At 48.3% G+C, this 22708-nt stretch overlaps 1 protein-coding gene across 1 annotated transcript; it reads right to left on the reverse strand.

Moving 5' to 3' along the window:
* Positions 1–2261: 2261 nt before the first annotated feature.
* LRRN4 (leucine rich repeat neuronal 4) lies at positions 2262–11530 on the reverse strand. The gene is made up of 5 exons (XM_024559270.3): positions 11377–11530; positions 9657–10308; positions 8366–8570; positions 7014–7151; positions 2262–5495 (listed from the first exon to the last, which is right to left on the reverse strand). The coding sequence occupies exons 2-5, from the start codon at positions 10297–10299 to the stop codon at positions 4268–4270; spliced, it is 2214 nt and encodes a 737-aa protein (XP_024415038.2). The 5' UTR covers positions 10300–10308; positions 11377–11530; the 3' UTR covers positions 2262–4267.
* Between the last annotated feature and the right edge of the window lie 11178 nt (positions 11531–22708).

The following is a 22708-nucleotide window of genomic DNA, read 5'->3' on the forward strand; positions in this document are numbered from 1 at the left end:
TCTAACCCAAGAATAATGTGAAATTATTTAGATAATGTGATTATCTAAACAACTTGTTTACCTGTGTTTAATTAAAATGGGAAGTTATAAGAAAAATTCACGTCTCGTGGTGGCACCCTTGGATCAGTGCCATGCCCCTCGTTGCAAGGTCCTGGCTTCCTTGTTCCCGAACTAGCTGCTCAGCCACCCTTGGCCTGGAACACGTTGAAGCCTGCAGGCAGGGACACTGCCACTGGATGGAATGGAGTGTGGTGAGAGGGAAAAGAGGTGGCATGTGGCTGGTTCTTTCCTCCTGGAATCTCCTGTATAGTCTTAGCTGGGGAAGCAGTGAGGCTGAAGGTAGAAGTCTGGACCACCCAGCAGGCACATTGAGTGTGTCTCAGCACCAGCCAAGTGTGAGCACACAAAAATGATGGTCCAAGAAGAGAGAACTTGAAATACAGTAGCTGTGGGAAAGACGAGGATTTTGCACCTCACTGTGCTTGCTTACAGTGTAGTGTTGATGCAATTTGGAGTGACTAAGGGTTGGACTCACAGTCTCTTTAGAATTAAGGTTTTTCCTGTGCCACTTTAAAACATTTTTAGTTAGGAACTGGTAGATATCTTTTAAATCAGTCCAGTTTGTCTTGATTACATATGGGATGAACCTAGTCATACACTTTAGAATTTGGGGCGGGGGGGCTTTTGTTCAAAACCAAACATCTAGAAATACAGAGTACAGTTCAGTTACTCAGGCCAAACTTGAACGTGCTCAGTTTCTGCAGCAGGGTTTTGTGTATTGCTGCACATTTTGGAAACAAAAATACAAGAGAATCAAACAATTTTTTTTACAGTAGAAATAAATGCTGTTGTGGATTTAATTGTGTCTGCCTCAAAGATATGTTCAAGTTCTAACCCCTGGCTCCTTTGAATGTGACTTTATTTGCAAATAGGATCTTTGCCGATGTAATCCAGTTAGGATAAGGTCATACCGAATTTGGTCCGCCTTAGCCCAATGCCTAGGGTCGTTGTAAGAAGGAAATTTGACTTCTGGGTGTTTATCGGGAGGAAATGAAATTACTATCTGAAGAGATACCTGAATACCTGTGTTTGTGGCAGGATTATTTACAAAAGACAGAATGACCTAAGTTGTCTGTCAGTGAATGAGTGGATAGAGAAGACCTGGGGTATGTTTATACGATGGAATAGTATTCGACCATAAAAAGGACATTGTTATTTTTGCAGCAACATGGAACTTGAGGGCATTACACTAAGTGAAATAAGTCTGAGACAGATTCTGTATGACCTCACTTATATGTGGAATCTAAAAAAAAAATTAAAAACCTTCATCGAAATAGGTTGGTGGTTCCCAGGGGTGAGGGCGGGATGGGTGAAGCTGGTCAAAGTATACAAACTTCCAGTTACAAGATGAGTAAATTCTGGGGATCTAATGGTCCCCAGAAGACAGCATGATGACTATAGTTAACAGTACTGTATTATATACTTGAAAGTTGCGGAGACAGTAGATCTTAGTAACCATCAGGCACTGGAAGTGTTCGCTCACCTTATTGTAATCATTTCCCAATATATACATATATCAAGTCACATTATACACCTCAAACTTAGTGTTTTATATCACTTATCTCAACAAAGCAGGGGGGAAATAACAGAAAAGAGGGAAATTTGGCTCCACACACCCACTTTGTTGTCCCTAGACGACAAAGGCAAACACAGACGGGCGAGATAGATGTTCAGGCCAGAGGACACCGAGGATGGCGGCCAACCACCGGGGGAGGGGCGTGGAACAGTGCCTCCAAGTCTCCAGAAGGAACCAACCCTGCTGATGCCTCGATGGTGGATTTCAGAACTGTAAGAGAAATTGTGGTTGCTTTAAGGCACCCAGGTTGTGCTAATTGTTAGGATAGCCACAGAAAACAACATCAATGCTAATGTAGAAAGTTAAAATTTAGAAATATGACCCCCATTATAATTTTATAAAATCACTTTTCCCCTAAGATTGTATAAAAATAAGGAAGGGTGAAATAAGGCATATCCCACACGTACAAATCATGAAGGCATTGTTTAATGCAGGGAAATGTTTTGACTTAGAGCCTGAGGTTCTCTTTTGCTCACTTCTCTCTAAAAAAACTTCCTGAAAATCAGCACATTATGTTTCCTTTAAAAAAAAAGTTCACAGTTCCTTTGTCCACTTAGGTAAAATGCAATAAACATTGACTTTATTTATTTTTAAAGATTTTATTTATTTTCAGACAGAGGGGGAAAAGAGGGAGAAAGAGAGGGAGAGAAACATGTGTTTGACTGTGCCTCTCAGACCTTGCCCACAGCCCAGGCATGTGCCCTGACAGGGAACCAAACCAGTGACCTGTTAGTTCACAGGCCAGCACTGAATCTGCTGAGCCACGCCAGCCAAGGCAAACACTGACTTTAAAAAGGACAATCTTTCCTGTGTTTCACAAGTGTTCCCAGAAGACTGTTTTTTTTTTAAAATCAAATGTATTGGGGTGACATTGGTTGATAAAATTTATATAGGTTTCTGGTGTGCAAATCTGTAATACAGCAACTGTATATTGTATTGTGTTCCCCCCCTCAAGTCAGGTCTCCTTTCACCATTTATCACCACCTTACCCTCTTCTACCTCCCCCCAGCTCTCTTCCCCTCTGGTAATCACCATGCTGTTGTCTGTGTCTATGAGTTTGTTTGTTTTTGCTTAATCCCTTCATCTTTTTCACCAAGCCTCACAGCACCTCTCCTCTGACAGCTGTCAGTGTGCTCTCTATCTATGAGTCTGTTTCTATTTTGTTTGTTAGATTATTTTGTTCATTAGATTCTACATATAAGTGAAATCATATGGTACTTGTCTGTCTCTGACTGACTTATTTCACTTAGCACAATGCTGTCCGGGTCCATCCATGCTGTTGCAAAGGATAAATTTTTCTTCATTTTATGGCCAAGTAGTATTCCATTTTGTAAATGTACCACAGCTTTTTTATCTACTCCTACTGATGGACACTTGGGCTGCTTCCAAATCTTGGCTACTGTAAATAAACTGCAGTGAACATAGGGGTGCACTCCGCAAAAGACCCCTAATAGCCAAAGCAATCTTGAGAAAGAAGAACAAAGTCGGAGGACTCAAGTTACCTGACATCAAACTATACTACAAGGCCACAGTAATCAAAACAGCATGGTACTGGCACAAAAACAGACACAGAGATCAATGGAACATAGAAAGCCCAGAAATAAAGCCACACCTTTACAGTCAATTAATATTTGGTAAAGGATGCAAGAACATACAATGGGATAAAGACGTCTATTCAATAAGTGATGTTGGAAAAGTTGGACAGATATGTGCAAAAAAATAAATACAAAAGAAACTAGACCACCTCCTTATGCCACACACAAGAATAAACACAAAATGGATAAAAGACTTAAATGTAAACTCAAAACCATAAAAATCTAGAAGAAAACATAGACAGTAAAATCTCAGACATTTCTCATAGCAACATTTTTTTCTGATATATTCCCTCAGGCAAGGGAAACAAAAAAATAAGCAATTTGGACTACATCAAACTAAAACGTTTTGTACAGCAAAAGAAACCATCAAAATGAAAAAAAAATCCCACTGAATAGAACATATTTGCCAATGATACATTTGATAAGGGGTTAATATCCAAAATTTATGAAGAACTTAAAAAACTCAATATGAAAAAAAAGCCAATTAAAAAATAGGCAGAGGACATGAAAAGACAGCTGTATTAACTATAAAGCCAGAAGCACATTGTTGCCATATCCTGAAAAGCGACAGAGAAACCCCGAAAGCCTCAGGAAACCACCAGCGCTTTCCCTCGCCCCGGTTCTGAGGATGAGAGTCCACTGGAGCAGATTCCTTTGCTAACAAGCATGTGCCTTGCGGGAGCTTGAGCACGACGGAACTTACTTCACTTAGTATATAATGCCCTCAACTTCCTAAAAGGGCTTGAGAGGGTCATTAATGTCGTATAAGAGGCTGGATTACAGATTTTGTTTTATCTCTTCCTCCTTCCACACACAGTTCTGTACGCGGAGGAGCACCGATGGCTATTAAAAAACAAGAATGGCCCGTTCCAATACGAGTGGTTCGACGTGGGCCACCACGTATCTGGAAACAGCCACAGTGAAGTAGAAGGAAGGAAAGTGTGTGCCGGAGGAGTGCTGGGCTTCTCCGGAGTTAGAGACGATCGGAGCCGAGAGGGCCCGATCATCCAGTTCGACTGGGGGAGGGGAAGCCGGGCTAATTGAAGGTCTGGAGTTTCAGGGGGTAGTCAAAGGCTGGGTTCTTGTAGGCCACCAGGTGCGTGTCGTAGCATTGCCTGTGTGGTCTCAGGCCCCGCCTGCAGAGACACAGGGTCAGCAGCAGGGTGCACACGAGCAGCAGGCCGCTGGTGGCACACAGGCCCGCGAAGATGAGCACGAAGCTGGGCTTGGTGGTGAAGGTGGCGCACGGCTCCCTCCAGCCCGAGGCATGCGGCTGGCTCAGTCCTGCGCTGTTGGCCGCCTGGACGCACACGCGGTACGTGGTACCCGGGGAGAGCCCGTACAAGGGGTGCTGCCGGGCGGTGGCGTAGATGTCCCCTACCACCGACTGGTTGCCCCGCCGGCCCTCCGGAGAGTAGCGGATCTGGTAGCCGCGCACCACCGAGTTAGGGGCGCACCAGCGGACAAGCGCAGATGTGTCGGTGGTCTCTGACACGCCCTGCAGCTTGGGAGGGTCTGGGATAGTGTCTTCGCCGCTGAGGCCCGGGCACCGGCACCACAAGCGCCTCTGCAGGTCTGCGCAGGGGGTCTGGAGGTGCTTACAGGGGTGGTAATCACAGGAGACGTCCTTGGGAGGCGCTCGCACTTCCTCTTCCTCACCCTCACTCTCACTCGAGTCGTCCAAAAGCAGGATTGGAATTTCATCCTGGGAAGGGCTTGGATGGTGGGCCAGCGGGGTGGCCTGTGTCTTCCAGTCGTGCCGGGGTGTGCTCAGGGGGGTCCGGGAGGCAGGGAAGAGACCAAGTTGTTTGCTGGTCGGTGGGGTGGAAGCAGTTGAGATATTAGGGTCAAGGACAAGCCCGGCAGCATGTTCTCCTTGCTCTGTCCCAGCTGTGCTTGCAGCCCTAGGTGGATCGCTGGAGTTTCTGGGACCTGATGTAGAGATGGTACTGGAGGCCATGGTGTGCTCCCTGACACTGCTGTGAGACCATGCAGCTCGCGAGGTGGGACCCACAGTGTGGGAGGAGGCCGTGGTGACACTCTGTGGGCCTCTCACAGCTTGAGTGGAGGGGGCTGTGCTCGGCAGGGTGAAGGGACCCTGTGTAGATGGTGCCTGAGTGCCGCGGGCGGAAGAGGGTGGGTTGGAATCAAGGGGAGTGGTGCTTTGGTCCCAGTGGCACACACTGGGCAGCTGGGCCAGGGGGAGAGGGGCTGAGAAGGCCCCGGGGGATCCTGCAGCCGGTGTGCACAGAGTGTCAGCTGCCCTGGAAGAGAAGTTAACCAGTTAAAAGGTATTTCTGGCATCAAAACTGCTTTTGTGCTGGCCTTTGCGTACTCAACGCAGAGAATCCCTTTTGCTAAGGCTTGTCAACACGTCCACCAGGTACACACTAGACACACATTACCTCACTGACCTTCAAAGCAACCTGTGGAGGAGGCTCCCAGGAGGCAGAGGAGGAAACAGAAGCTCAGAAAGAGGAATTACCTGCCTGAGATGCCACGGCCAGCAAATGGCAGAGCCTAAACCTGGGTAAACACTATGAAGGGCAGTGCAGATTCCATAAGCGTCTCACCTGTCTGCTACCTAGCCATGCGTACTAGTCACAATACTCACACTAGTTAACGTTTTCTGAGAGCTTGCCATGTGCTAGGGACTATTGTTAGCATTTTACTGTATCTGTGGATTTAATCTGCACCACCTTATGAAGTAGACACTGTTACCCCCATCTTACAGATGAGGTGGTAGAGGCCCAGAGAGGTGAAGTAATGCAGCCAAAATGAACAGTAGTATGGGGTGTGAAGAGCCTGCCTCAACCTGTTCATTAATACAAAGGGAGACCCTTCACTGCAAAGGGCCTGGGTGCTTGTCTTTGGAATCCACATAAAGCGGAGAAAGGGACAGACTGAGCCTCACTTGTCTCCAGGCTTGGGTGGGAGGTGAGAAAAGGACCCCCACAGAACAGGGGATGTCTCCCAAAAAGTGAGCTGGTGGAGCTGGTGGAGTTGGTTTGAGGGTGCTCAAGACCAGAGGTGTTCCCAGCCCCCATCCTCTTCTGGTGGCCAACCTGGGCACGAGGCCTCATTGCAAAAATAGCTCCTTCAGGTAAGAGCCAATGAGAAGTTTTCATAGGACTTCTGTCTGTCCCACGATAGTTCTGTAAGTCCACTGGTTTTGGACTGAATGACACAGGAGGCCAGATTCCATTTGGGGGACTCGTGGGAACCCAGTGCTTAAGCACAGTTTTGGAGGAAAGTGGATTGTAACTGTAATTGAATAACAATAAAAAATGTAAAAAAAAAAAAAAAGTGGATTCTGCCTCCTCTACCCAGCAATTGCATGAATCTAAGCAAGTACCCCTCCCCCTTTGGCCCCAGTCCACTCATCTGTAAAATGGGGCAATTATAACACTACTTTGGCAGAGGCAAGCTAACTGTTCACTTAGGCCATTTCTTTTTCCTACTGGGAACACAGCTAGACTACATTTCCCAGCCTTCCTTGCAGTTAAGTGTGGATGTTAGTGGTAGTGATGAGCCCCACCTCCTGGTCTGGCCCATTAAAACCTTCCTTATCTGTTCCTCCATGCTCTCTGCCTCTCTGGCTCACCGGAAGGGAAGTAGAGCCTCCATTAGCTGGGTCCCTGAATGTGACTACATGAGAGATGGCCACCCTGCCCAACAATGCCAACCTGCCCAGCCTGATGTGAGCAAGACATGAGTGGGGACAACTTCAGTTCCAGGAGGCTGACCTTCACCCCTTAGTCACCTGCTTTGTAAATGTTTACCTGCTTAGCACTACCTTCTTTGCATTCATGAGGAGCCACGACAACTCACAGCTGCAAGTGAGGGGGTTGCCAAAGAGGTTGATGGATAGGACCTGGGAGGAATGCAGGGTCCAAGGAGGGAAGGAACTCAAGTTGCAGCTGAAATACACGGAAAATCAACTGTCAGGCTTTTACGATCAGGTCTAAACTATTCCCAGACAGCCATGGTGGTGTATGGGAAAACCATTCTGTTAGGGGTTAGTAATATCATCTAACCATTAGATGATATTGCTTTGGGCAAAACTCTTAATGACCTTGGGCTTCCGTTTTGGTCATCATTTCACAAATGAGGAAACTGAGCTATGGAAGAGCTAAGTAACTTGCCCCAACTCACACAGCTAGTGAGTGGTGGAGTCAGGATTTGAGCCCAGGCAGTTTGGCTCCACATCCGATGCCTTACACACAATGGTGCATCATTCTAAAGCTCAAAAGAGGAGTCTGAGCCAGAGGCATTACTCTCATCAACGTAACACCACCACCATCATTATCATCACCGTCACTGTCACTATCACCAACACACCATATTGCCAACATCCTCACAATTGCCATTACCACCATCACCATCACTTTCATCCTCACCATCATCACCTTTATCACAGCCACCTTCATCTGCACTAATGTTATAGAGCACACGCCACCTGATAGGCCTCGAGCTAAGTGCCCTGCATCTTCTATCTCCTTTCCTTTATGACAAATGCTGAAGTGAAGAACTCTGGTTGGGTCTGGAGCGGGCAGAGAAAAGACAGAAGTGGCCACTTTTCAGGGCCCAGGTGTGGGTGCCCCGGAAAGGAGGTGGCCTGGGATCTTCTTCAAAGGGACGCTGCCCTTCCTGTTAGAAGTCAGGAAGGAGGGTGGGTAGAGTGACACTTTGGACATCTCCAGGCCACAAGGCACCAAGCCTGGGTGCTGACTGCACGTAAGACCTTTCTACTCTCTCACGTTTCCTCCCTAGACCCCCGGCTGACTTCTCACATGGGGAAGCAGGTGGTTGGAGAAATAAAGAACCTGATGCCCTCACCCCTTCTTCCCATGCAGGTCACTCATCCTGAGCTTAAAGGGTGCCTTACATGCGTGAGAGTTTGGAGTTTTACTATTACTCTGGACAGAATTGAGGTACACAGTTTTCAGGCTGGAGGGACTACCTGGGACACGCCCAGAGATGCCACCCAAAGGGTGATGAAGAACAGAACCCCAGAGAGGACTTGAAGGAGCCACTGGAGGAAAATGAAAGTCTGGAATGCCCTATAAAAGAGTTACACCTATTCAGTATAGTGTGACGGGCAAAATCAATCGTGTGATTCAGAAATACTTACTTCTGCAGCAGGAGGAGCCGGAGGCGAGGAGTGTCTTGAAAGATGTGCGTCTGCACAGAGGCGAGTGCTGGGGAACCTTGACAGTCCAGCTGCTGCAGGTCGGGGGTCGTCTGGAAAATGCCCCCCTCCAGGCTCCTCAGTCTGGGCATGTTCTTTAGGTAGAGGGACGTGAGCTTGGGCAGGTGTCTGATCCACGCTGACTGAACTGAAACACAGAGGGGGAACTGCCCACTACCCAGGACGACACTAACTGAGTAATGCTGGCAGGGCAGTACTGAAACACCCAGAGCGACAAGGCGGGTTGTGAAAGTCATTGCTGAGCATGGGCGCAGTTGGCAGCTTTAGGGGTCTCAGAAGCACGGGCTGTTTGGGCTGAAAGGCCAGTCCTTCCTTCCTTTCAGCCGGAGACAGCTGAGGCCAGAGAGGAGAATGACAAGCCCAGGGCCACACAGTTGGGAAAGGACAGAGCCAGGACTTGAACCCAGGACACTGTCTTCAACTCTGCTGCCGCCCTACCTTCTTGTTAAACCCCACACAGAAATACCTGCAACTTCACTCTGATGGCTACCAGGAGTGAAGGAATTTTCGAGGAAGGTAGGGAAGGGGGAGAAAAGCGGAAGACGGAAGGAGGCCCAGACGCAAAGGCATGTGGCTCTCCTCATATGTGGATAATGTGTCCCTTCCCCTCTGTGTCCAGCTCTTGCTCTTTTCTTTGTCTGTGGTGGTGGGAGAGGTGATTCTAGACACATGAAGTGTTTTTTAAAATAATGAAACCAGCCTTGTGAACCAGAGTCAGATTACACCAAGCCCGGAAGAACTGGTATTCTTACCTCCCTCCTGTGTTTTGTTTGAAGGGGTCAACATTAGCAGACACGATTTTAGCCAGCCAAGTAGACAAGTCTGTGAGTCACCCTCAGGGCATCATTTGCATCACATGAACTGCCTGTTTGATGCTAATCTGCTCCCAAAGGAGGCACCCACTTCCCCATTCTACTACCATTCTCTAGCTCTGCTGGGTCGCAGTGGGACAGGGAGGCTAAACTTGGGCTTCTGGACCCAGAACGCTTGGGTTTGGATTTGAACGCTGTGAGACCTCGGGCCATTCACCTTTCTGGCGTCGGTTTCCTCTTACACAAAACTGTGATGATAGTTCCTACCTCTGGGTTCAAGGAATTAACAACCCCCATAAGGTGTTTCCAGCACCGTGTGTGTGTGGCTCAGAAAATCTAGAAGCCGGCCCGGGAGCACATGGCCAGCCCGCCTCTAAAAACCCGTGGCACCCAGGACTCACCCTGCTTGAGGAGCGTGCCGCTGAGGTCCAGGACCTCGAGGGTGGTCAGGTGCGCGAAGGCGGTGTTGACGATGTCCACCTGGGCGCCGCTGCCCAGCACGGTGTGGGAGAGGTTGAGCAGACGCAACGCGGGGAAGCAGGCGAAGGCCCCGGGTGGTAGCGACTGCAGGGGGTTCCCGGCGAGCTCGAGCGTGCGAAGGCTGCTCAGAGTGGGCCCGGCGCACGGTGGCAGGGCGGCCAGCTTGTTGTAGTTGAGGTCCAATGTGTGCAGCCCCGCGGGCCAGCCAGGACCCCAGAGCAGCGTGCCAATGTGGTTGTGTTGAAGCGTCAGCACCTGCAGCTGCGGCAGGTGGCCGAGCTCCGACGCGCTCAGCGCGCTCAGCAGATTGTGGCTGCCGTCCAGGCTGCGCAGTGCGCTGGGCAGGCAGCTTGGCAGGCGCGCCAGGCTGCGGTTCACCAGGGTCAAGGTCGTGGCTCCCGTGGGGAAGAGCCCCTCGCAGGGCGAGCCCGTGGCGTTACTGGCCCCGCTTCCAGAGGGATCCTGCTGAGTGAGCCGGAAAAGAGGAGCCCTCTGATGGTGAGGCCCCGCCAGGCTCAGGTGCCGTGCTGTGGGCAGCAACAACAGCAGCAGGGCCCACCACATGGCACGTGGCTGGGAAGAGGACAAGGTGATAGCCCATTAAATCCTGAAGAAACACCCTCGAATGAAGTGTAAAGTGCCCCCCTACCACCAGGCTTTAGGAGGAGCGCAAGTCCTGGACTTTCCCCAGTGTTACTGGGTTTGCAGTGACTTTGCCTCTGCTAGCTTTTCCCCATCATCTCCCCAACATGTCCTGTGGCACCTCCTACTCTTCCTTCTCCCAGCGATGCCCTTCCCTCTAATTCCCTCTAATTCTCTGGATGCTAACGGACAGGGGAGCTCCTGCTGAAAACCTCCCTCCTCTGTCCCATCTGGGTCTGAATCTCCCAGCACCTCCTCGGTTTATTTGTTCTCATCACATGAGCTTCCTGAAGGAAGGGAACTTGCCCTTTATCACTGCAAACTCCTCAGATCCACAGGTGCTGCCGCATAAACATCTATTAATATCAAACCAGTGAATGACTTCAGGTATGTGGCTCCACTGGTACAAAAAGACGGGACTTGAGGAAGATTTTTTCAGTCCCAGCGAAACTCAGTTGCCCCCATTTTCCCCTTAGAACTGCCCAGCCCCAGGTGAGTCCTGGTTTGCCTGTCACCTGGTTTGCAGGTCACATTTAAAAATAAGTTCTGGAGTCTCTTTCTTGGGAGGGCCATCTGGGTTGCCTTCAGGGAAGAAACCCAGACAGCTGGGAGGCTTGGGAACCTGGAGTCAAGAATTTCCTGTTCTCACGTTGCTCCCAACAAAAGCCAAGGCTCCTGAGGTCTCCCAAGCCTGGAAGGATGGCTGAGAGTCACCAGATGTGGAGTTTCTGGACTACCTGGGAGCACAGGGCAGCTGGGAGATTGGGTGGGGGTAGATCAGGCAGCCAGGGCTGGTTTAGGAGCGCCAAAGCTACTTTTAACCAAGCCTTGGCTTTGATATTCTCTCATATCTATAGGTGTGTATTCCTGCTCCAGCTATCTCTGCTGGCCACCGGGTCTCTGAGCAACTCCCTCTTGCTATTTTGGTGTCCAGGCAGTGAGAAAGAGCCTGGAAACCGAGGCCAGGAGTCCATGCCTCCAGCAGGGTGTCATACTCACCAGAATCTGTCCTTTTGGAGTGTGGCGCTCCTGGATGCCCCTTTGTAGTTTTCACTCCTCTTACAGATCCCAGGAGCCAGTGACTTACTTACACAGCAGCTCAACTCTGAATTCCAGAGGGAGGCTTGTTTCCCAGATGCTCCTGCCCCCAGCTCCACCCACCGAGAGGCCGGAGGTACCCTAGTCCCTGCCTTCCATCCTTCCTCACATTGTGGTCTTTAGCCAACACCCTTACTGCCTGTCTCCTCCTCCCACTCTGGGCCTGGACCTGCCCCTTCCCAGGCCTGCTACCTCCTCCCAGCCCTCCCCCATCTTCATCTCGCCTTTTACTGCCTTTCCAGGACTGAGAAATGGAGGGAGTCAGCTCTCCCGGCCAAGGCGAGGGCTGAAGGCTGATGGGCAAAGTGAGGTAGAGGTGGCACAGTCAGCTCCCAAGAATCTGATCCTCCTGCCAGGTGGTTTCCATTTTTTGGGATGTGTGGAGAAGGAATGGTGAGCTGGTATGAGGAAGAAGCCCCATGTCCCAAAGGAGAAAAGTGCCCAGTCCATAGGAAGGCCTGGAGAGACGTACAGGGGCAAGTGGCCAGAGAGGGGTCTTCAGAGGAGTCTGGAAGCAGGAGCAGGCTCACACCAGATCCAGAAGTCCCCAAGAGGATTGGTTTGGTTTCTCTGAGACCCAGTTCGGTGACAGAGTGGAGGTTTGTCTCTCATAAATAAAGAGGATAGAAATGCAGAAAGAATGTTCCCACCTCATAGCCGGGGTTATTGATCCTGGCTAACAGGAGCCCCAGGTCTCCTCGAAGGCCTGCTGATGCTATGTGAGCTTGTTTAGAGCGCATCTGCTCAGAGCAGACAATGCCCTGCTCCCCCTGAGTTCCAGCATGGGCCATTTTGTCTGAGGCCCTTTGATCTGCACATCCCTTCCTGCCAGGCCCAGGGTTAATCATCCTCAGTGCCGTGTACACAGACCCTGAGACCAGAGCTCCACGAATCTTTCCTCCTGTCTGCCGTTATCTGAGCAGCCCTGAGGAAACACAGGACCCCTCTGAACTGGCATGTTGAGTTATTGGATAATTGCACATCCCAGGGGACCTCCTTTTTTGACCTTCTTCACCCCCAACCTCAAAACTATCCTTTCAGCCCCCATGCCAGCAGGGGTCTTGCTGCTCAGAAACATTCCTTTCTTGGGCGCAGGGGTGGGGGGGGTTTGGGGGGGGGCAGGGAGAGGCCTGTTCTGTGAAACCATGTCTGGGGTAGCACAGTCATCACCCAGGGATCCCAGAAGTAGAAACTCTGTGCCACGGAAAACACAGGACGCCAAGTGGGAGCGAGAAGTGGAGGCCAGTGGGTGGCCTCAGGTGAGGTCCTTACCTCTGCCTTTGTTTGGTTCACTAGGCACAGAGAGCACCGAACAGGTCAATTAAAACATCAGCTGCTCTCAACCAGGTCTACCTGACTCCAGCAGGACTTTGGGGAGTTCGGGCAGGGCTGCCCAGGTGAGAGGAAGCTGAATCCACTGGTTGGGATAGAGACTCTGAGGAGGAAGTAAGTTGCCCCCTCCCCCCATGGAGGGCTATAAAAGAGGAACCTAGCCATGGCTGGCATGGCTCAGTTGGTTGGAGCATTTTGGTCCTATAGACCAAAAGGCCACAGGTTTGATTCTTGGTCAGGGCACATACTCAGGTTGTGGGTTCAATCCCCAGTCGAAGTGCGTATGTGAAGGCAACCAATCCATCGATTTCTCTCTCTCTCCCTCTCTACCCTCCTCCTTCCTCTAAAAGAAATGAAAAAAAAAAATGTCCCTGAGTGAAGATTTTAAAAAAAGAGGACCCCAGGGAGCAATGCTGGGATGCTGCTCTGTACACCAGTGGGGAAAGGGGGCTGGGGAGGCCCTGGTTGCAGAACTCCCCTGAGGTCATTGCCAGCACTTACTCAGAGCCCCAGGCCCCCTGAGCCAACATCTTGTCTCTGCTGCTTGCTGCCTAGCTCATCAGTGGTGTCCAGGGCCTGGACTGGACAGGCTGACCTGACATCTGAGCTCAGCCCTCTGGACTGCTCTGGTGTTTTAGCTCTGCTCATACCAAACCCAAGCAGACACACCCTGGGTAGGCTGCCCTGGGCTTCTGAGCTGGGGAGCCTGGTGGCAGGCACTGTATGGCAGACTGCTTAGCAGTCTCGCCCAGATATACTCTGCTGGTCGCCACCAACCCCTTTTTTATTTTTGTTGTCTTTATTATTATTATTATTTCTTTTTGGTCTCATTGTTAACCAAATTCATTGTTTAGTAATATGTTATTTAGCCCCCATGTCTTTGAGTGTTTTTCAGTTTTCTTGTTGATTTTTATACCATTGTGGTCAGAGAAGATGCTTGATATGATTTCAGTCTTCTTAAATTTATTAAGATTTGTTTTATGTCCTAACACGTGGTATATCTTAGAAAATGTTCCATGTACACTTGAAAAGTATGTATATTCAAGCCCTGGCTGGTGTGGCTCAGTGGATTGAGTGCTGGCCTATGAACCAAAGGGTTGCTGGTTCGAATCCTGGTCAGGGCATACCCCTGGTTTGTAGGCCAGGTCCCCAGCAGGGGGCATGTGAGAGGCAACCACACATTAATGTTTCTCTCCCTCTCTTTTTCCCTCCCTTCCCCTCTCTTTAAAAAACGAAATCTTTAAAAACAAAGAAATAAAAAGAAAAGTATGTATATTCTGTTGCTGTGGGGTGAAATGCTCTGAAGATTTCAATTAAATCCATCTGATGCAGTGTGTCATTAAGGCTGCTGTTTCCTTGTTGGTTTTCTGTCTGGAAGATCTATCTATTAATGTCAGTGGGATGTTAAAATCCTCTACTGTGACTGTATTACTGTCAGTCTCGCTCTTTATGATCATCAAGATTTGCTTTACATATTTAGGTGCTCCTATGTTGGGTGTGTAAATGTTTGCCTGGGTGATATCCTCTGTTGGATTGCTCCCTTTATCATTATGTAGTATCTTTCTTTGTCTCTTATTGTATAGCCTTTGTTTTAAAGTCTATTTTTGTCTGATATAAGTATTGCTACCCCAGCTTTTTTTCCCTTTTCATTTGCATGAAATATCTTTTTCCACAGACTTTTAGTCTGTGTATATCTTTCATTCCGAGGTGGGTTTCTTGTGGACAGCATATGTATGGGCCTTGTATTCTTAGCCATTCTGCTATCCTATGTCTTTTGATTGGAGCATTTAAGCCATTCACATTTAAAGTGATTATTGATCGGTACATATTTATTGCCATTTTTTCTTTTAACTGTGATCTTCTCCTCCTCCTCCTCCTCCTTCCAGGCCCTTCAACATTTCTTGTAATATTGATTTGGTGGTAACAAACAGGTTTAACTTTTTTTTTAAAGATTTTATTTATTTATTGCTAGAAAGAGGGGAAGGGAAGGAGAAAGAGAGGGAGAGAAATATCAATGTGTGGTTGCCTCTCGCTTGACCCCTACCAGGGACCTGGCCTGCAACCCAGGCATGTGCCCTGACTGGGAATGGAACCTGTGACCCTTTGGTTCACAGGCCTGCACTCAGTCCATTGAGCTATACCAGCTGGGCTGCTTTAGCTTTTTCTTGTCTGGGAAGCTCTTTATTTCTTCTTCAATTTTAAATGATAACATTGCTGAATAAAGTAGCCGTTGTTGTAGGCCTTTGCTTTTCATCACTTTGAATATTTTATGCCATTTCTAGCCTGAAATGTTTCTGCTGAGAAATTAGCTGACTGTCTTTTGGGAGCTCCCTTCTAGGCAACTAATTGTCTTTCTCTTGTGGCTTGTAAGATTCTCTCTTTGTCTTTAACCTTTGCCACTTTAATTATGACATGTCTTGGTGTGGGCCTCTTTGGGTTCTTATCTGGGACTCCCTGTGCTTCCTGGACTTGTATGTCTTTTTACTTTACCAGGGTAGAGAAGTTTTCAGTCATTATCTTCAAATAGGTTCTGAATCCCTTGCTCTTTCTCTTCTCCTTCTGGCACCCCTATGATGTGAATGTTGTTATGTTTCATGTTGTCCCAAAGGTCCCTTAAACTATTCTCATTTTTAAAATTCTTTTTTTCTTTTGGCTGCTATGATTGGGTGTTTTTTTCTACTTGCCTTCCAAATCACTGATTCAATCATCTGCTTCATCCAACCTACTGTTTATTCTTGACAATGTATTCTTCATTTCAGATATTGTACTTTTTATTTCTGACTGGTTCTTTTTTTATGGTTTCTCTGTTGTTTTTCATGTTGTTGCAGTTCTCACTGAGTACCTTGTAGTTCTCACTAAGTTCCCTGAACATCCTTGTGACCAATTTTCTGAAGTCTATATCTGATGAGTTGCTTGCCTCCATTTCATTTAGCTCTTTTTCTGGAGACTTCTCATGTTCTTTAATTGGGGGCATATTTCTTAGTTTCCCCATTTTGGCTGCCTCTTCGTGCTTATTTCTATGTATTAGGTAGATCTGCTATGACTCCCAGCCTTGGTAGGGTGTCCTGTGGGGCCCAGTGGCACAGTCTCCTCAATCACCTGAGCTGGGTGCTCTAGGAATTTCCCTTTTGTGGGTTATGTGGGTCCTCCTGTTGTAACTGAGTCTTGATTGCTATTGGTCCATTCGTGTGTGGGATAGACACTCAGGCTGGGTGACTGTGAGGCTTAACCCTGAACACAGCATGTGAGCTGCTTTGCAGGTATTGACCACACAATGCAGAATTCGCCTCAGTTGCGTCTGTCACCTGCTGAGATCTCCCTTTGGATATGCCACCAGTGAAGTGATTGAATCCTGACCTGATGTTGTTTGAGCTGATTCCTGGGTGTGTTGGTTCTGGGCCCCTTGGAGGGATTCTGGTGCAGTCCAGTGTCAGATGGTGCCTCTGACTGGCCCTGGGCAACCTGCTTGGAATTACAAAGTGATCCACAGTTTGTGGCTGCCTTTGCTGGGCCTGGGTATGCACAGGAAGGACCAGCATACATATTCAGGCTGGCTTTTACCAGGATCAGGCCTGGGGCTTGGTCAGCAAAAGTCCTAAGGCACCCTGAGATCCGCCTCTGGCTGCCTCTGTGTGTCGGCTGCCTGTTAGGCTGAGTCACTAAAAGAGCCTCTGGTAGTACTTGAGTTGCATGAGGTAGGTTCTCAGTGAGCCACTGGGTAGGTGCAAGTGATGTTCACCAGATAGGTATAGATTGAAACTCGGTACCAGTGCTGGGCCTGAGGCCATTAAGCAAAGTCCCTGGGTATACCAAGCCTAGCTGCCACCTGCTGGGTGCTCATACACCTTTATGGTGGGATGGGGTCTCAGGGAGTCATCAGGGTAAGGCCAACAGAGTTCATCAGTCCCAAACAGACCAAGATTGGGCCGTGTGAAGGGAGGGCTCTACCCTGCTCAGGCACGTGAGGGAAAAATGGTCCTTGTCCTAGAGTCACACAGCTCAGTCTGTCAAACTTCTGGGAGGAACCCGAGCTCAGTAGGACTCCAGGATTTGGGAGGATGGAGCTGGTGGATGTCTTGCGAGGGGGAGCGCTGGTCAGGCTTTGGGGAAGGTGGGTGGGTGTGGCCCTGCTCCCGAGTCACAAAGCTCAGTCTGTCCAGATCTTACTCAGCCCTCCACAGGGTGGAGCCACCAGGAGTCAGGTGGGTGGGGCTGCTGACCATCCCCATTTTTAAATTGAGTGCTTACTAGAGTCCGAGCCTAATACCATATGCATTATCATATCATATTGAATCGTCACCGGGTTCTGACTATTATTCCCATGCTTCAGATAAAGAAACTGAGGCTTACAGAGGCTGACTAGGCTCTGGGGCACACAGCTAGTTTAGTCTGTAGTTTGTCTGGCTTAACCACTGCTTTTACGTTGCCTTCCATAGGCTCCAGCATTTCACACTGTAATGTTCCCTGTAAGTCCAAGAGAACCTTTCCCAAATAGCTAGACAGACCAAAATCATGCAAGAAGTCTGGAAAGTTGGGAAAGTTTCTTTCATAGTTGAGCAGCTCATTCTCAGAAGAAACAAAGCTAACTTCCTGGGTCCCTGAGGGCCCAGGACTGAGGTAGACAGCTGGGCAGGGCTGCTGGGCACCTCTTGGGAAGGCCCCCGCTGTCTTCTCCAGCCTCTTCTCTTCTTCCAGCACCTCTGGGAGGTCAAGAAAAGGTGACTGAAGTGTTTGTCCCCTCTGGAAAAGAATGCTAAGGCCTCATAATGAGTCCTAGCACCAAAACTTATGTGTCCTCCTAATGCCACGCCACATCAAATGTCATGCTGCTTTCTGCCCACCATTGCTTTTCCCAAGCGGCAACCTATGCCTGAGTGCTCTTCCCTTGCCCACCTTACTCTCCATGTCTGCTCACTCTGCTGTACCTACTATGGGTCCCCTTAAAAGTTCATCCTGAGATAAGGACTTGGGTGCAGGTAGTTTACTTGGGGGATGATCCCAAAAAGCGTGGAGAAGGAGGAAGGGAGGGAGACAGGGAAGGGAAGGCACTACAGGTGTGTTAATGAGCAGGTCACTCAATCCCACGGGGACCCTCTGAGAAACTGTAGAACGTACCTGAGGATTGTTTCTTCAAGTGGCAAGAATGTGGGGTTATTTACCCATCAGCTTCTGCTTCTTGTTGGCTTGAGGGTTCTTCGCGTGGCTTTAACTCCCTGGCATACCTGACTTGCTCTGAGCATGGATCAAGCCACTCCAGGGAGGGCCAAGGGGCTGGGCACCCAGAGCATCTGCTGTTGCACCATTCAAGACTTCGCCTAAGCAGGCCCTCCCTTGATGTTCTCTCCCAGGTGACTCAGGCTTACTGCCATCAGACAAATCGACACAGTCCCCCTAATTTAGGACTAAACTTCCTGAGAAATGGGCCACATCATTATTCTTGGTAGCCTAGGTGCCTGTGGTGGAGTCTGGCACTCAGGAGAAACACTCAGAAATGAATGGGAAGAGTCAATGGTGAGTCAGTATGTCCTCCGCCCTGGAGTAGATGGGGAAGAGCTCAAAACAGCAAACATTCAATTCAAATGCCTGAGATTCGCAGCCCAGGTCCGTGAGCATCCCAGCCTTGAGAAGGGCTCAGGTGAGAGATGAGCTGAGAGGCATGGTGTATGGGGGTAGGGGCAGAGGTGGAAGGAGAGATGCTTCCAATCCAGACTCCCAACACTTTCATGGATCTTTGGGGGAAAGATGTTGTGGAAAATTTTTACAAGGTTAGAGTGTTAGTAAAACCCATAGCCTGCTGGCAGAGGACAGGGCGGGAAGAGCCAATGATTACATACTTGGCCACATTTCTTTTTGTACTTAGATCTAAAAAAATCAGTCAGGGATTGTTGGCCTTAGAGGTGACTTTAAAGCTTGTCTGTTTCTACTCCTCCCTAACCGTTTTAGAGAGGGGAAACTGAGCCTCAGAGAGGGAAATTGGCTCATTGAGGTCACATAGGTGAGTCCCAATTATCCAGTGAGAAGAAAGGGCAGACTAATACAATTCTATTCTAGGCTCCAGGCTTATCTGCACAGCCGACCAGGTCTCACCTGCCTTGGCATTATTAACACTGTGGGTGCTTTCCCACGGGAAAGCCTGAATCAACACCCCTCGTGAGTGTCAAGTGCCTAAGCAGAGTTTCCAGGGATTCTGACCCCATCCCGTTCCCAGAACTCCGGAAATAAATACCCACCCCATACAGTTTGCCCCAGGGATCCAGAACTGGTGCTTTCCAAGGGAGTCCTGTCTGGTTCTTTGCACGGTTCTAGCAGTCAGGGGAGGGGTGAGGGGGGCTGGCCTAGATGGCAGGTGTCAGGTCAGGAGGTTGCCCTGCCTTGCCCTCCAGACCCCACCTGGCTCTTCTGAGGGCTCTTCCCCCTCAAGCGCTGGGGCTGGAATGCACAGACTTGAAGACTGCATTCTTCTCTGACACCAGAGATAAGCCGGAGGAAGGGGAGGTGACTGTGGGAGGAGATCGTACCAGGTTTTCAAGTCTCCGGGCAGCCAGCTCTCACGGAATGGTATGCAGAAAAGAGGCTTCCAGGTGGCCGGGACCAAGATATGTGAGTGGGCTCCGCTGACATGGCCGATCTGCTGTGAGGAAGTGATCTTCAGGGAAGAAAACACTCACGGGTTGGGGCTTATGTTATTTTCCCATGGAGATATCACGTAATAGCTGTAAGATGTCAGCACGAGAATTTGCAGAATGCTTCACATTAAAACAAACAAACAAACATTTGAAATCCTTTAAAAATCTGTAGTGGAAAAGATTCAAACTGGAATGAGAGGTCAGACTCTAACCTGCCACTTTACTTTGTATGTGGCTATAGAAAGTGGGACGAGATGGTTCATAGGCTGCTTTTATAAAGCACATTTAAAAACAAATCATAGTGGCGGCACATGTGTTAAAGGTTTTAAAATCGGGACAGGATACTGGGTTTGCATCCTAACACTGCTACTGTTTTATTGGGTACAATGTCTATATTCTTAAGCTTCTGTCTGTTTCATATTTTCCATCTGTAAAGTAAATGAATTGATTCAGGCTTAGTAATGCAGCTCACATATCCTGAGAACTTGCCAGGACAAGCCCCAGTGCTCACCATATAAAACGGGGACTCAGACTTGAACAGGACTGGACCCTGCACTCAAGCAGCCCCCAGTCTAGGAGGGGCAGACGACAGAACTATCACAAACAGTGTGTGCGCTGTCATGTCACAAAGGGCTGAACTCAGATCCCCGTTAGCCCAGGGAATGTATCCAGATTGTTCCCTGCTGCAACCCAGGGCCTGGCAGCACCTGCCACGATACATGCTTACGAAATATTTGCAGGATGAATGCATGTCTATTAACTGTGACCTCTGCTTCTGTTTCTGATCAGTTATATTTCCTTATTTGGGATTTTCCACAGAACAGTCAGGGGGTTCCTTTATGTTTATTTAGATTTTTAATAATGTTCAAGAAAACTCTTCCAAAAGGAAAAGTGTTTGAGTTGCCCAAACAAGGTAATGATTTGGAATCTCATGGAACTCGAATGTTATTTATTTCCCATGGCTACAGCAACTTGAGTACATACTGTGCAATGTTCAGTACTGTACCTACTGTGGATAGCATTTTGTTGGATGAAGAAATGCATACTGTCCAGTAAGCCTGTAAGCATGTGCTTAACATCATCAGTCACCGTGGAAATGTGAATTCAAAGCACAAGGAGATACTAGTCTGCACCCTCCAGACTGCCAGAAATTAAAAAGATTGACGGTACCAAGTTTGGGAAGGATGTGGAGCAACTAGTACTCTTACACACTGCTAGTGGGAATGTCAAATTGTGCAACAACCTTGGAAAACTGTTTGGAAGTGTCTCTGAATGCTAAGCACATATCTACCTAATCAGTCAGCAATTGCAAATTTATAGTCAAGAGAAATGACTTGCATATATCTGCCAAATGAATGTTTATAGGAACCTTAGTCAAAAAAGCCCCTAACTAGAAATAACCCAAAAGGCTCTAAATAGGAAACTAGATACATAAATTTTGGTTTATTCACACAATGGAGTACTACAAAGCCACAAAAAAAGAAGAAATTATGAGATGCTCAAAACCACAGATGGATTTCATAGACATTGTGTCAAACAACAAAGCCAAGCACACAAGTACCTACCATGAAAGTTCCATTTATACGAAGTCCAAGAACAGGCAAAATGAACCAATGGTCAGAATAGTGGTTACATCTGAAGAGCATCTCAGACGGAGGGCCCAGAATGTGCAAAGGAGTGGAGGTGTGACAGGCATGGGTTGAGGGAAGGGGCAGTTCCGTGTGGCAGGAGGACAGCAGGGGTCATGCAGGAGAAGTGTAGGGAGAAGAGGTTTGGAAGGTTATTTGGGTCATTTTGTAAAAGGCCAAATGGTCATCGTTAGTGCTGTTTGCTGTATGGTGCAGTTTCCTCTCTTCTGGCCACTTTAGGATTGTACTTCCTGGCCTTTTGTGGTTGAGTGGGGCAATGTTTTCATGTTTTGTTCTGGCCAATGAGTTGTGATTTACTGGTTACTTTAATGTAATTTAATTGTTGGTGTGAGACCAGGGCTCTCTTTTTCCCTCTTGCGTCTGGCACTACTTGGGACCGTGGCTGCTTCATCAGCCTGGGTCTTGGAAGGCCAGAGCTCCCCAGACACTAACCATGTAGATATACAGTGTGAGAAATAAATTTTATGATCTTAGGTTGCTTGTTACTGAAGCATAGCCTCAGCTATTTGGATTGATATAGGCCTTGGTTATGGCATCAAGTTCATTTTATTCATTCATTCATTCATTCATTCAACACACTGAACATCTAGTGGCTGTGCACTAGCCACTGCTCTAAATCCTGACACAGGCCCTCCTCTCAAGGAGCTTTCATTCTGTCGGGGAACACAGGAAACAGGCAAATGAATGAATATGGTAATTACAGTTTTCAGGAAGAGTAATGAAGGAAATAAACAGGCCGATATGACAAAGAAATTGGTCATCAAGAGGGATGACCCTCTTCATTAGAACTGAGACCTGAGGATGAGATAAAGCTGGCATGTTCAGAAACATGGGACAATGTTCCGGGGAAGGGGATGTGCAACGATTTGGAGGCAGGAAAGAGCCTGCTATGTTCGAGTCACAGAAAGCAGATCTTTGGGGCTGGAGGGCAGAGGGTGAGAGGAGAGGTAGGCAAGGACACTGTTATGTGAGTACATTGTACATGGCCTGCTTTATGTGGTAAAAGCCAGTCTTGTTGTTCTGTTCATTGTAGGCAAGAGCTAAGCTAGACTAGAGTTACATGGAGAGGGTGTTGAAAGTGTCCAAGGGGGAAGTGATGATGCAGCCTTCGGAGTAATGACAGTAGACGTGGAGATCAGTATACACATTTGAAATATGTTTTAAAGTGGAACCCATGGGATTTGGTAATGGATTGGAAGTGAGGTGTGGCAGGCTGAATAATGGGACCCAAGATAATCCTGTCTTCATCCCCGGAACCTGTAAATGTTACTTTATCTAGCAAAAGGACCTTCATATATGTGATTAAGGATTTTGAGATGGAGAGATTATTGTGGATTATCCAGATGAGCCCTGAATGAAGTCATGAGTGTCTTTATAAGACAGAGGCAGAGGGAGATTCTACTACAGAGAAGAAGGTCTGAGGGAGATTGGAGGAAGATGCTACACTGCTGGCTTTGGAGATGGAGACCCAGGACAAGGAATGCAGCTTTCGAAAATGGAAAAGGCAAGGAAATGGATTGTCCCCTAAACTCGGGTGGAATTTGGCCCTCCTGACCCTTTGAGTTTCGCTCAGTGACACTGATTTCAAATTTCTCACCTCAAGAACTCTTAAGAGAATAAATGTGT

This window comes from Desmodus rotundus, chromosome 6 (genome assembly GCF_022682495.2).
Source record: "Desmodus rotundus isolate HL8 chromosome 6, HLdesRot8A.1, whole genome shotgun sequence".
Taxonomy (NCBI): domain Eukaryota; kingdom Metazoa; phylum Chordata; class Mammalia; order Chiroptera; family Phyllostomidae; genus Desmodus; species Desmodus rotundus.